Source organism: Lepidochelys kempii, chromosome 7 (genome assembly GCF_965140285.1).
Source record: "Lepidochelys kempii isolate rLepKem1 chromosome 7, rLepKem1.hap1, whole genome shotgun sequence".
In the NCBI taxonomy this organism is placed as follows: domain Eukaryota; kingdom Metazoa; phylum Chordata; order Testudines; family Cheloniidae; genus Lepidochelys; species Lepidochelys kempii.
The window spans coordinates 67876045-67889436 of NC_136386.1; the positions used below are offsets into that span (position 1 = coordinate 67876045).

At 41.4% G+C, this 13392-nt stretch overlaps 1 protein-coding gene across 1 annotated transcript in view; it reads left to right on the forward strand.

The window, feature by feature from the left end:
- The first annotated feature begins 2962 nt into the window (after nucleotides 1-2962).
- Nucleotides 2963-13392, forward strand: part of RET (ret proto-oncogene) — a 128827-nt gene continuing 118397 nt past the window's right edge. Inside the window, exon 1 of the mRNA XM_073353250.2 lies at nucleotides 2963-3904. Within this exon, the coding sequence (XP_073209351.1) occupies nucleotides 3859-3904 (46 nt within the window). The 5' untranslated portion in view covers nucleotides 2963-3858. The remainder of the gene's footprint in view (nucleotides 3905-13392) is intronic.

Sequence of the window (13392 nt, forward strand, 5' to 3'; positions counted from 1 at the left end):
TGACACTGTTTCCTACCTTCTGTCAGGCTCCTTTAAGGACTCAAAAAGAAAAGGAGTATTTGTGGCACCTTAGAGACTAAACAATTTATTTGAGCATAAGACTAACACGGCTGTTAATCTGAAACCTGTCTAAGGACTCAGTTCTTCATAGACTTATGCATGTGAGTTAAGTTACTCAAGAGCTTAAATTTTGCTAGATTGACCCTTAGGTTTATAGTCTCATGCTGTCCATCAAGTGCCCTCTCTCTGTACTTCAAACTCAATTCATTTATCAGACTGGCTAGTGTTCTCCACTCCATTACTATCCATTTTTGAGCCTGGGTTTGTGCTGGTTTTTATCTCAAGTCTGATTTACATGCCAATGCAGAAGTCCTACTTCCTACATGTACCACATATTTTAAAAAATGACTAGAAGTGCTTTCACTAATTTTACTGGAATCGTTTTTTCTATAAAGTCAGGTTCCCTAGTCCTTGAATCTATATATGCAGGGATCAGGGGAAGATAAATTTCAGTTTAGACCATCTTTAAATTAATCTAAAATAGTTTTGCTAAACATAAAAATGGCACGACAAAATACTAGACCACTGTGTTTGGTCCCACTGAAAAGAGGGAATCTTTCCTTTCCAGTGATACAAAGATCCCATTTCTGGTTCTGCAGGGTTGTGAAGTATCGGGTGTTTAATCTTGCTGCAGGTTTGACTATTACCCATCCTACACTTCACAACAATGCAGCTGTGGAGGGAAAGCTCCATATCTGAGAGAAAGGCAGAATATTTTTTTCCGGCACACTGAAATATTATTATTGCAAAGGCCTGGCAGACCAGAAACTTGGTCATGTTAAAACAAGTAGCCACTATTTGCTCCTTACCAAGTGAGATCAATGTGTAATAGTTCTGCACTCTTTGCCACTGTGTACCAGGATTCCATCTCTAAGTTCATTGTAATTGTTTATATGTAGGTGTGTATTGGAGTGGACTATCATGAATTTGTTGGTTCTGGAGTTTGTGTGTGTGTGTGTGTGTGTTGGGGGGGAGGTTAAGTGAACTTTTCTTATCTTGAGTGTGAAAGAAATCTTACTGACTGTTTAGTCATGGGAAATAAAGATGTTTGAAGTGTGGCTGGGCAAAGTTCCAGGTTAAATCGGTTATCGTTGGCGCCTCACACCAGTATTATTGAAAAGGAACTACGTCCATCCATCACGTAATATTCTAGTTATCCCCGCCCCCGATGTACAGACAGAATGAACGGAGCGGTATTAACACAATGTTTCTCATGAAGAATCGTGTGTGTGTGCAAAGGCAGCAGGTAATAGACATCAGATCACCAGCTGATAACCTGGTTATGAGAAAGAGGCAACTGTTGCAGAAGCCTGGCTAGCTAAAGCATTACCGGAGCAAATGCTAGCTTGCTGGTAGGACAGACAGTTCTGTCGTCGTCACCACTGAGTCAGCAGCAGGGTCCCTTGGCATTGTTCTTGGCAAGCTGGACGGTGCATGAGAACGCAGCAGGTTGGGTAAATTTCCCAAGAGAGAATGGAGGGGCGGGGGAATCTCCGAGCCGTGAACTGAAGGGCACTGGATGCTGATGGTTAATAACAGTACAGTTAATAGCATTATGCTGCATTTACACCACCCCCAGGAGTAAGACTCTGGTTAGAGACATGTGGGTTTCTTCTCCTTACGTCTCAGCTGCTTGGTGAAGTGTTAATGCCCGCTCCCTGACTGGCACCTGGGGATAGTCTTGATGTTGGAAATGCCCCATTGTTAAAGTAATCGACTTTGAATAACGCTTCATAGGTGTCCGGGCTTGAAATGGACAAGGGTATGCACCGATCTCTTCCCCGCCCCAGTCCCCAGAACTGAGACCAGAACTTACTGAAACTGTTGCCACCAGAAACCTTGCTTTGAGGGCGGAACTAGCGCGGCTGTTTGCAAATCGATTTCAGAGACCCCTTTCCTGGGCAAGATTGTTTTAAATTAAGCAGATTGCGTTTGCTGTCCCGCAAATCTGTCTCGATTACGGAGGGGCTGAAGCGGGAAACTCCTGGCAGTCTGTCCCCGGTCGGGAATCGCTGTAAGGAGGGCTTGGGCGAGGTGCCCCTTGTGCTGTCGGGCAGTAAATAGGAGCTCAGCTGTTCCGTGCGGCGTTTTGTTTGCAGTAGCCGAGCTGCCCAGCTGAGCAGGCTAATGTGTTGTTAAAGGCTCTTCACTTGTGCTTGAAAAGTGGCTTTTCACTAATAAACAGGATGAGCGCGTTCTGGGTTACTTTGGTCGCTTGCCAGGTAGAGATCGCCTCTAACAGCATCCCCCTGTCACCAAGCAAAAATATCTCCTCGCCCAAGGATTAATTATTCAACACCTTTAATGTATTTGGGGGGTGGCTTCTTTTAATTCACTACATTTTCATTACCTTCGAGTTGCTGGGGCGAAGTGTTCCTCCTTTGTGTCTCCCTACACCTGGTTAGTTTCGTTTGCTTTACCTTCCTTCGCGAGCCTTGTTCTCTCCCCCTCCCCTTTCCCTGTCATCCCCTGCAGTTCCTTTCCTTTGTCATCTCTCCCCGCCGCCCTGCTTAGGGGGCGCCCAAATTCCCCCTGGGGCGGGTTGACTGTCACTCGCCATGCACTAGCGATCCCCTTTGAACCCTCCTTACTTACCTGGCCAGCTACGGGCTCCTCTCTCGATCCCTTTTCGTTTTCCTTCTGTCACTAAGAACATTCCCCCTCTGTCAGCCCCCCCGGCTTTTTTTGTTTGTTTGTTTGTTTTTGTTTTTTTGCAAGACAGAGCCCCTGTCCCCTCTCCTCTGCCCAGAGGATGCTGTGGGTGGATCTGATAAAACAGTCTCTCCTTGAGATCTCTCTTCCCCTCCAACCTCCCGTGTCGCTTTCACACTCCTCCCCGCCGGCTGCAATTTATTCATTAAGTGGGGAAGAGCAGGCAGTCCATTTGCTGCTGGGGGTTGAGTGATTCGCAGCTCTACCGCCAGGGGAAGAACCCCTGCCTGCACCAGCAGCCTCATTAGGAAATCTGCAGCTCCACCAACCACAAGGACCAAGCAAACCCTTTCTGCAACTTCCAACTGCGAAATCCCGGCTCCTCCAGCCCAGCCGACCCCAGGCTGGAGCTCCCCCAGCACGGACTCGCCTACATGAGGCTGATGGGCACGCAATAAAATCCCAACCAGCCGGGCTCTGGCTAAGAAGAAAAACCACCTCCTGCCACTGGTGAAGACGCGGCAGCCGGCGAGAGTGTTCAGCATCGTGTTCTGCAGGACATACCCTCCCGCTGAAAGTTTCGTGGCCCTCTAGAGGATCAATAGCCTGGACATCCAGAGTCAGCACAGTCAGTGGCCGTTTCTCATCGTGTCCTCCAGGAGGAAGGAAACTTATCAGAGCCTGGTTCTTGCCCCCTCTTTGAGTCAGTGATCCAGGTCTTCATCACATCCCAAGGCACCACGAGACAGTTTGTCAATTCTCCCAGTCAGGGGAGGAGAGGCAACTCTGGCAGCAGGACTTTAAAATCTGCCCAGCATCTGGTTAAACAGAGCTACCACCACCGGGAGGTTGAGAGAGAACAGCCCGGCACCATCTGAGCAGGTTCACTGCAATCTCTCTCTCCCTCTGTGTCTCTCCCCCTCCCTTTCCCCAGCATCATTATATCACCGCTCTTAACAGAGAGAGTGAGCGCAGAGCTGAGAAGCCCCAGACTATGGCTCAACCCGACTGAGGAATTACGTGCTAAAAAGACTTTCTCAATTTACTGGAAAGCTTTTTGTAATCATTGACAATAGCCTGGCCAGGAGTACTCTCAGCATCTAGACCCCGGGGGGTGGGGAGAATAGGATTATTGGAGTGGCAAAGATGCCTTTCACTGGGTGGATAGTAGGTTTTCTCCTCCTTTGTGAAGGTAAGTAGTTCTGAACTAATCCCTCCAGGAAGTTTGTGGTGATGGGTCATCAGGGCTGCTGGTGGCTGATTAGAATAAAACATACCTGCCCCCAAATATAAAAAAGATAGAAATAAATTCTGATATATCTTTGCTCTGCGTTTTTAGGCTCTAAAACTAAGTTACAGCAGATGTGTGTTTCCTTGTTCTCTAAATTTTATGATGTGAAAGATGAATATTAAAGTGTTTCTATTTTAAGGGTCTGAAAGATTATTAATTCTGTTCCCCTCCTAAGTTTTCTACATCATCAAATTAAATTGAGTTTGGGTTGATAAATGAAAAGGAGAAAGATGAAAAGTTATTGGCTCATAATGTAGCTGATGCTTTCACAGCTGTTAAGTTTCTAAGGCAAACAGAAAATCCATTATAGCTCTTTCCCATCCATATGGTCGTGTTTGCCAAAGTGTTTCTGATGTTTACTTGACTAAATCAAAGTTGTTGTTTTGTAAAGAACTCCTTCAGTGCTCTCAGGGGCCCAGGGCACAGTTGAACACATTCTCCAAAAAACACCTTTAAAAAAAAATAGATCACTGGTTGATTTAAAGAACAGAGTGAGGTGTTATGTTTTGGTGGTTGTGACTTCCATCAAATATATCACTTGTTCCTTCTCATTATTGCTGCCAAGCTAAATGTAATAATTATGATAAATTCATTCTTAGCATCTTAAATTGTTCTCAGAGAGACTTTAAAGGCTGCATCTCTGTTAACACAAAGACCCCTTGACCCTGTTTCCGACCCTTTTGATCTTCCTACATTATTGTAAACAGCTACATGTCTTCAGATTTTTCCAATAGTTTTGCTAGTACCTAAAAAGTAAGATCTCAGAGGGAAAAATGGGTGGAATGTGTTCATTGAGAGTCCAAAACCTCATGTAGCTTTTAATTTTGCAATGGCTTGCACCGCATAGATCATTGTACTGTAAAAAAAGATTTTAGACATAGCTGCATTTTAAATCTATGATACCTTTTTTCTTTTAACTTTTTTTAGTCCTGGCTAATCAATTTTCTTTACATTTGTGGTAAAGTTGGTAATATTCTAACCTGTGTCATCTTTGGCTTGATGGTAGTTCCCATGTACGTGCTTTGGGTAATGGATTGTGTATAGTTCAGGTATTCATTTGAAAGTGTTTTTTATTGATCCTTATCCTAGTTGAATGAATAAGCTTGCTGTCATTAATGTGGTGGTGGACCAAACTATGATGACGTATAGCAAATGTTTGTGAAGTTTTGTACTCAAAATTCCCCCCCCCCCAATTTTTCTGTCCAGTAAGATTGCTACTCAATTTGACTTCTATTTCTGTGACTTCATGTATTTTACTCTTGCCTTCAATTTTTTTCCAAATATGTGTGTTAAAACCATTTCCTCTTTAAATATCAAATCACCAGTGTTTTTTTTTAAAGTAAATCCATAAATAACTAATTTCTGGATTCATCTGTAGCATGGGTGTAAGTGATCTGATTCTTTGATGTTGGCCTATTTGAATAAAATAGACTGCTAGTTACCACCTGTATGTTAAGCTATGTTAAGCTTTCTCTTAGTCAGGTTTGTTTTTGCAAACATTAACGTTTGTTTTTGCCCTCCGTTTTGACTGATGATCTTTGCTCCTTCATAAATACCCCAGAAAAGTTTGGGTGACTGATGTGTTTTGAAGACTCTTGTTCAGAAAAACTGTCAGTGTGATTTAGGGTAATTATATTCATTGTGACTTCAAGAAGTCTAGCATATTAGCAGTGTGAAATGGGTGTCTATGGCTGGAGAGAAAGCACTGTTTCACGTCGTACAGCAGTGTGACACCAGCTCCTATTTATGTCACTTTAAGCTGAGTTCATAGTGGTAAACAGTTACATCTTGGATGTATAAACAAATTTCTCCTAAGTAACACAGGGAGCCTCAACCCATTTAGAAGCTGAAATGCCCCTATCATGATGCTGCATAAATTTTACATGTGCTGGGGGACAGGAGCGGAAAACTAGTTAATTTGTCTCAGATTCTGTTGCAAAAGAGAAGCACAGACACTATTCTACAGTAAAGTGTTTTATTTTTATTATGGGTTGTGAAGAAACCACAGATCCTATTACCTGTGTAAAAACTCAAGGTTAATAACACAAAGAAATAAGCTTACACTCAGATCCTCTTAATGCATGTTTGATTTATCCATAGCTGCACGTGTCTGAAAGCTTAAATTTGTAGATGTTTAGTGAACACAGGTACACACTTGAATTGTTAACCCAAAGATTTCTCTAATTTGAATAAGAATGTTTTTGCCAAGTGACTTGGGTTAACTAGTCTGGTGAGTATCCTGCTAGCAGAAAAGATTAGGATTGGTTCCCCTGTGTTGCTAGGTTCGGAAGAATATGGGAGACTCCTAGTTTAAAGCAGTTCTGAAACAGAAAAGATAGGATAGCTGCTATTAATTGCATCATGGTAAACAACTGGCAACTTGTGAATCTCTTGCAGGCATTGATATTGACATTTAACGGCCTAGAGTTAAGTAGCATAGGGATGATGTTTCTTCATCCATTCAGACTTGTTTTTCTTCAGTGTCAGATGAAAAAATGCCTACTTTTGCCTTATGTGTACGTTGTAGATATTTTCCAAAAGTTGTACAAGTCCACAGCTGTTCTGAGGCTATAGAATGTTCATATGCATGCTACATGATCAAGTTGCTGTGGGATTTTTGGTTTGGTTTCTAAAAGTTCCTCTTGAAGTGACTAATTGGGAAAATGGGACCTTCTTCAACTAAGGATACTCTGGGTTAATACCATAATTAGCCACTCCAGGTTCTGTGTTGTGTGGAATATAGTTTTATTTCTAGAAGGAAATGGGCATCTTGATACTTAATTGCCAATAGACAGACTAAGTTGTGCAAGCCTTACATTATAAACATGCCTCATAATATTAGAAGGAAAAAATGCTCCAATATGGGAATACCACAGGTGGAAACAATGAAAGTTCTCTTGTGTACAAGCCATTTAAAATATAATTTGTTTTTTAGATTACTATGATATAAAACTAAAGATGAATTTAATGGTTTTGGTATTCAGCTAGGGGCTGAGCTGTACTCAATTGATCCTTACTGTGCAGTTTTATGCTCTTAGATTTATTGTTAATGCTTTATTTTGACTGGCTGCAATTTACAGTACATTCTGCTCAGCACATACTTATAGAGTGAGGACAGACCTTCATAAACCAACAGCTCAAAGAAGTGACATTTTTCAACAAAAGTTCAAGTTGTTCGGGTTATATTATTTGTATTTCTTGGTGGGGAAAAATGGGCTTTCCCTGTAGATGAATATCTGTAAGTTCCCTCTAAAAGGACCCACTATACATTAACCTCTTCAATTCAAGGAAGTGCTAATGAGATCAAACTACAGAGCAGGTCATCAAGTGGCTCAAGGACCTTGATGCATATTTGGCTGCATGTGTGTGTGTGTGTGTGTGTGTGTGTCTCTCTCTCTCTCTCTCTCTTTTTTTTTTTTTTTTTGGCAGTCCGATGTTCAGGCAATATGTGATTTCCATTTTAATTTGTTTAGATTATAACCCTGACCATAGGGCAGGAGAAAATGGAACTTTGCCCTCAAAAGAGAGTCATTTCAAGAAATCTTATTCATTCTTTTTTTGAAAGGGAGATGAGAATAAAAAGGAAAGTTCAAAATGTCCTTGGTCCTAATTGCCAGGAATAATAACACTAATGGGACAGCCTGGCTCCTGCCTATCTCTTCACTTTTCACTCTCTTTCATGCCCCCTCCCCTCCTCCAGGTTCTTCCCAAGCCATTTGATTACAGGGGTCCAGTGTTACTTCCAATGGAGCCCTCTGCACATATGGATCTTTGAGGCCTATTGATGTTAGAGGTCCATTTTGCACAGAGCTCATTGCAGGATCAGGGCATACCTCAATAGCAAAACTACCATTAATTTCAGGGGGAAGCAGGTAAAGGGCTCGATGCCCATCCAATCTAGCTGGACCCCTTCCCTCCCCCCATTCATCTCTAGTCTCACATGCCCCAACTTTTTCCTTTTTCCAGTCCCAAAGAAAATCAACTTCTGCAAGGAAGCCTACCAATTCCATCTCATTCCTTGTTCCACCAATTCACTGTAAATTGTGTGCACATTTTAAAAAAAGGGTGACTAATAAGTTGCACCTTTAATTTTGTAATTCATCCACATTGCTATCCATTCTTCTCTAGCTTCCTGCCCCAAATGGACATGTACACACACATTTGCTACTCCGTGTGCTACTCTTCAGGGCAAGGACATTGTCTTCCTATCAGTCTGACGAGCACTGTCAATTAGTCTGTTTGGAGCCCGCTTGACAGTGCAATGACATTGCTTTCATTGATGGGTTTTGTCATGACTGCAAAGTTCCCATGAAGGAAATTAATAGGAAAATTAAAATAAGACAACATCTTTATGTTTAAACACTGCATTCAATGGATTTTGATCAGTGGAAAGGCTGCTTGGAACGTAAACATGAGCAGTCAGGTCATATGACAATGCTGATCTTGTATCTGCATACTAGATTGCTGTATAGTGTCAATATCCAATTTTCTCTCTCTCATATTACAATGAAGATAATTTTCCTTTTTTTTTCAAGTGAACATACTTTTCATTAAAGGTGCTGGTCTGAAGATCTCTCGTTCAAAGAATAGGTACATCTCTGGTAGCAACAGTGTAAGTGCACCCCTCATTTTACCCTTTTTCTGGAGGGACCCCTGTAGGAGTTAAGAAGATTCATTAATTCTCCATGCGCTCTAAATGGTTGGCATCTCTGTTCAGATTGGCAACAGGGCAGGTTGCACTTGTGATTGGAGGCTTTGAAAAGGCCTGAGATTAGCCCACAAAAGTCAATAAACAGCTGCTGGGAAGGTGGGTGGGTGGTAAGTTCCTTGATTTCCCCCCACCTTTAATCATGTTCTTTTAACTTTATTTGTATGTGAGATATATATAATGGTAGTATGTGATACTGTGAAAATAATCTGAAGGTAAGACTTCATACTCCCTCTCTTCACCTCCCCAAACCTTTGTCCTTGGCTGCTCTTCTCCACCTAGAACTGAAGCAGTAAATAAAGTATCTCATGGGTTAGGAAAATTCAGTAATGTGGGAGGCTACTATTCTCCATAGAGCTTTTCTGTGTAAAGTTCACTTGGAGCCTATCTATGCGCACAATGTGTAATACAGGCTTTCTGTAGTCAAGCCCTGACCTTCAGTTCTCCAGCACTAGAATGGCCAACAGTAACATTTTCTGGTGACTGGTCTGAATCATTTGATTTTGGTTTTCAGGGTGACCGTTACTCTGCCTGATGTTGTTTATTTTTAATTGTGTTGATAATGCTGCACAACATAGCTGTGTTAGTGTAAACAAGGTCTGAAGTAAACAAGGTCTGTATTAGCAAGGGTTCTTGCATATTCAGAATGAGATACGTTAGCAATGCTGAGTGGGGGACTTTTCTAATTTTCTTGGTACTTGCTCATTGCTATCTCTTGATTTGGCAGCTTCTGAGCATTAAAATCCACCAAGTTATTGTCCAGTTGGTTTCTCCAAACTGACTTCTTTTTAAACTCCCCATTTTTGAAAGCAAACACCAGAAGCATGACAAGAATAAACATGGGTGCAGGAACAATAGTGGGGGTGCTAAGAGCCATTGAACCAAACTGTAAACCTTGTATATAATGGAAACCATTCAAGTCCATGGGTGCAGCAGCACCCTCCCCCCTCCACTGCTTGTTCCAGCATCTATGAGAATAAATACAGTAACCGCAATATAAGAAAGATGGTTTTGTGGTTCCTGTGCAGGGCTGAGGCTGGCTAGATTTGAGTTTAGTTACCCAACTGTGCCACAGATTTGCTGTGTGACTTTGGATGAGTTATTGTGCCTTGGATTCAGTTGTATAAAACAGGAATAAAAATACTCAATTTATCCATCTTGTCAAGAAGGTAAACTCAGGGACTGTGCAGTGCATGATATCCTGGTGTTTCAGTTGGGGACAGTAAGTTCTACTGGAATACAAACACTTGTTGTTGAGTTGTGCTTATATATTATTTTCCTGGAAGGAAAAAAGTTTCCTCCTGAAATGGGTCTGTAAATTAGCTCAAAGTCTTTTAATCTGGAAGAGGCGCTGAGTAGAATGTCTGCAATGGAACACAAGTGGTCATCTTTATTAGAGGCCTTAAGGGGAAGTTACAGTGGTCACACACAGAAAGGAAATTAAAAAGTTTACTGAGTTCATCTTTTTAATAATGTCCAACCTAATTACCTTAGGAATCTGAGTAACTAAATCAGCTTTCTCTACAATTGTACAAAGAAAATGGGTACAGTACTTCTAATGGTTAGCTAATGGCTTTTCAACTTGTGCATTTAGAAAACTAATTCAGCATTATATTTGACTGATATAACAAAGGTGATTGTGTTGCTCTAAAGGGTATTTTTAATGCCCGTTTTGTCTAAAAGAGAAATCCGCGTGTCAGGAGGTAATAGTATTAAAGTAAGTTTGGTAGGTTTGTTCTCAGTTCATCAGAACTGAGTTAATGCTTTGCTTACATGGTTTTCCCAGAAAGTTAGCTGCTATAAGTATGGATCTCCTCCCATTCTGCTCTCAGTAAAGTCATTGGGGATTTTTCATTTCCTTCAATAGAAGCGGGATCAGGCCCTCTGTATGTGTGAAACCCTGACCATATGATATCAATGGCAAAACTCCCATTGACCTTCAGTAAGGCAGGTTTTCACCCAGTATATTCTGTAGTGCACTATTCTTGGACCAGACTCACCACTGTCATGGAGCACCTTCCTTTTACCTCTTACCTCCTATCCAAACTCTGTTTCACAGCCCCAAGCATGGCAAGAGGTGCAGCTGGGGTGGCCCTGCACTCTAGTGGTTGTATCCCCTTCAATGGCCCACAGGAGCCACTGAAGCAGAGGCTATCCAGTCCTGTACCAAGGGCTGAACCTGTCCCAGCAGCCCCTGAGTAGAGGTGGTGCAAGGCACCTCCATTCTGTCCCTGTGTTGGTGCTAGAACAGAGATGAATATGCCCCAACAAGTTTTGGGAGTGCTGCTGTTCTTGACACCTTTTTCCTTCAGGGAGCTGTGTCCAAATATTAAAGAGAGAGAGCAGCCCTCTAGCTACCTAATATTCTTTATCTCGTATACCGGTTCCCTTGCCCAGCTTCTATTGGTAGAGTGGTCAACTCTTCCACATACTAATGCATTAATATCTCAGTGCAAAGGGAAATGAGAATCAAAGAAGTGATCTGTTGGCAAAATCTGTAATTGAAAATGGCTTTAACACAATCTTACGTCTCTTTTCAGTGCCAGCCATTGGGCCAAATTATGCTCTTTGTTCTACTGATGTAAATCCAGGACCAAGACATTGACTTTGCCCAGAAGTAACTGAGAGCAGAGTTTGGCTGAACAGAATGTAATGCCCAATTGTATTCCATAAACTCTGGCTTGAAAGGGAAGCTACAGTGTGCTCAAATGTAGTCCATGGTATCCATCTGTGCCCTTAAACAATAGGATCCATTTGAAATGAATTATGTATGTTTTGATAGGGAGTATCCAATATAGAATGATTAATATACACATTATGACAGTCAGTCATTTCAAAGGAGAAGTGGGTTAGAAATATGTGTGCTCTAGGCCTCTCTAATCAAGGCTTCTTTTACAAAGAATAAAAACAGACACTGGCAAATTGGTTGAAACTATTTTCTAAATTAAATTTCTGTTATGTGGTCTACAGCATTTTAAGACAGGAGGGCACAGTTCCTGAAGTCTAAAAACTGAGGGTGGAAAAACACTTTATAAAGCAAAGTCCTCTTAGTTCATAAAATTGCATAGGTCATATTCAGAACGTAATGTCACTAGTTGCAGGGGAACAAGCTAATTTCAAAAACTTTTAATTCAAGGAGTATGCTGAAATAATAGACCTTGACAAAGGGAGTTCTCTCTGCTCCTTGTCCGATGCACCTACCTGCGATCACATTGTGACAACTAAAAGGGAAAATAATCTTTTTAGAAGAAACTTCTAACTCTGTTAATAATACTAATACATGGCACTTCTGTTGCGCCTCTTGTATTTGAATCTCAACATTTGTAAAGTATTTTAATTAACCTTCCTCACTTTTTGGTGATAGGTAGTCTTAGAACATATTTCAGGAAGGTATTTAAGGATGTTCTTTCCTTGTGTGGAAAAAGAGTGAGATTTAAACAGCTCAAACTACCTTTGCTAAAGTTTCTCTGCCCACTGGTCACAGATTCAGAAGTTCCAGAAGCAGCACTTCGTATCTCTCTGGGATCAGGCTGACAAAGCGCAGTGGGCACAGGATGGCAGATGGCATACAAGTTTAGTACATCCAGCATGGGGAAAACCATAGAATTTTAAAAACATGCTTCAGTCTTTTACTCCACGAAGGCCTGGAGGGTCAGGGGGATATTGGCATGTTTCAGGCTCTTCAGCATGAATGTATCTTAGTTAAGCAACAAAATAAGTGTGAAAATAATGCCATTGGCCACAGTCTTCAAAAGTGACTAGTGGTTTTTTTTGGGAGTGCAATCTGAGACACTTGAAAGGGGCGGTAAGGTCAAAGTGCTGAGCACTCACCTCTGAAAATCCAGCCCTTTTTAAGCGGGACCTAGTTTGACCAATTTTAAAATTATAGCCATTGTTATTTCCAAGGCATAAGCAAAGATAGGTAGTCTCACTCATAGGCCTAATATTGCACCTTCTATTCCAATAGGTAGTTTTTACTCAAGTCCAGTTGACCATTCTAGGTAAGACATGGCAGGATTTGGTTCCAGGTCTTTGTATCAGCCTCCTGGTTCTTTTTTGAACTAGAGATATTTATTATTTATGGTGCAAAGCAAACGTTGTATTATTTAACATCATTTGTGCTGCTGCTGAAGTGTATGTGAGTTATATAGTGCATACCATATTCTGTGTTATATCCCCGGAATATCTCTGCAAACAGTATTGGATGCAAATACCAAGAACATGTGATTGTCTCTTATTGATTGTGACCTATTCTGGGCAGGGTCAGTTGATAACTCTTTGGGCAGCCTCTGGATGCTACTACAGTACAAAGCTGTGGCTGCTGCTTATTTTCTGTATACGTAGGCAGCCAATCCGGTTTGGAAGAAGGAATAGCAATGGTAAAACATACCTGAGTTTTGCTTTTGAGCACCTGGATTTTCAAGTAATGGGAAAAAAAAAACAATATGGTTTTAGTGTGGAATTTTATTGCAGATTTTAATCTAACACCCCTGACACATTCTGAACCAGAAAGTACCATAAACACTTCTTCTTGCCTGGCTGTACTTTTGCCTTAGTGAAGAAGGCAGGACTGGTCCTAAATTGCTTAGCTATAAGTCTGTTTCAGGCATCCAGAGAGTTTTTAAATACTCCTTTTTTTTTTTAAATAATATGAAGTCTGAAAAATCTATGTAAGTGTTGC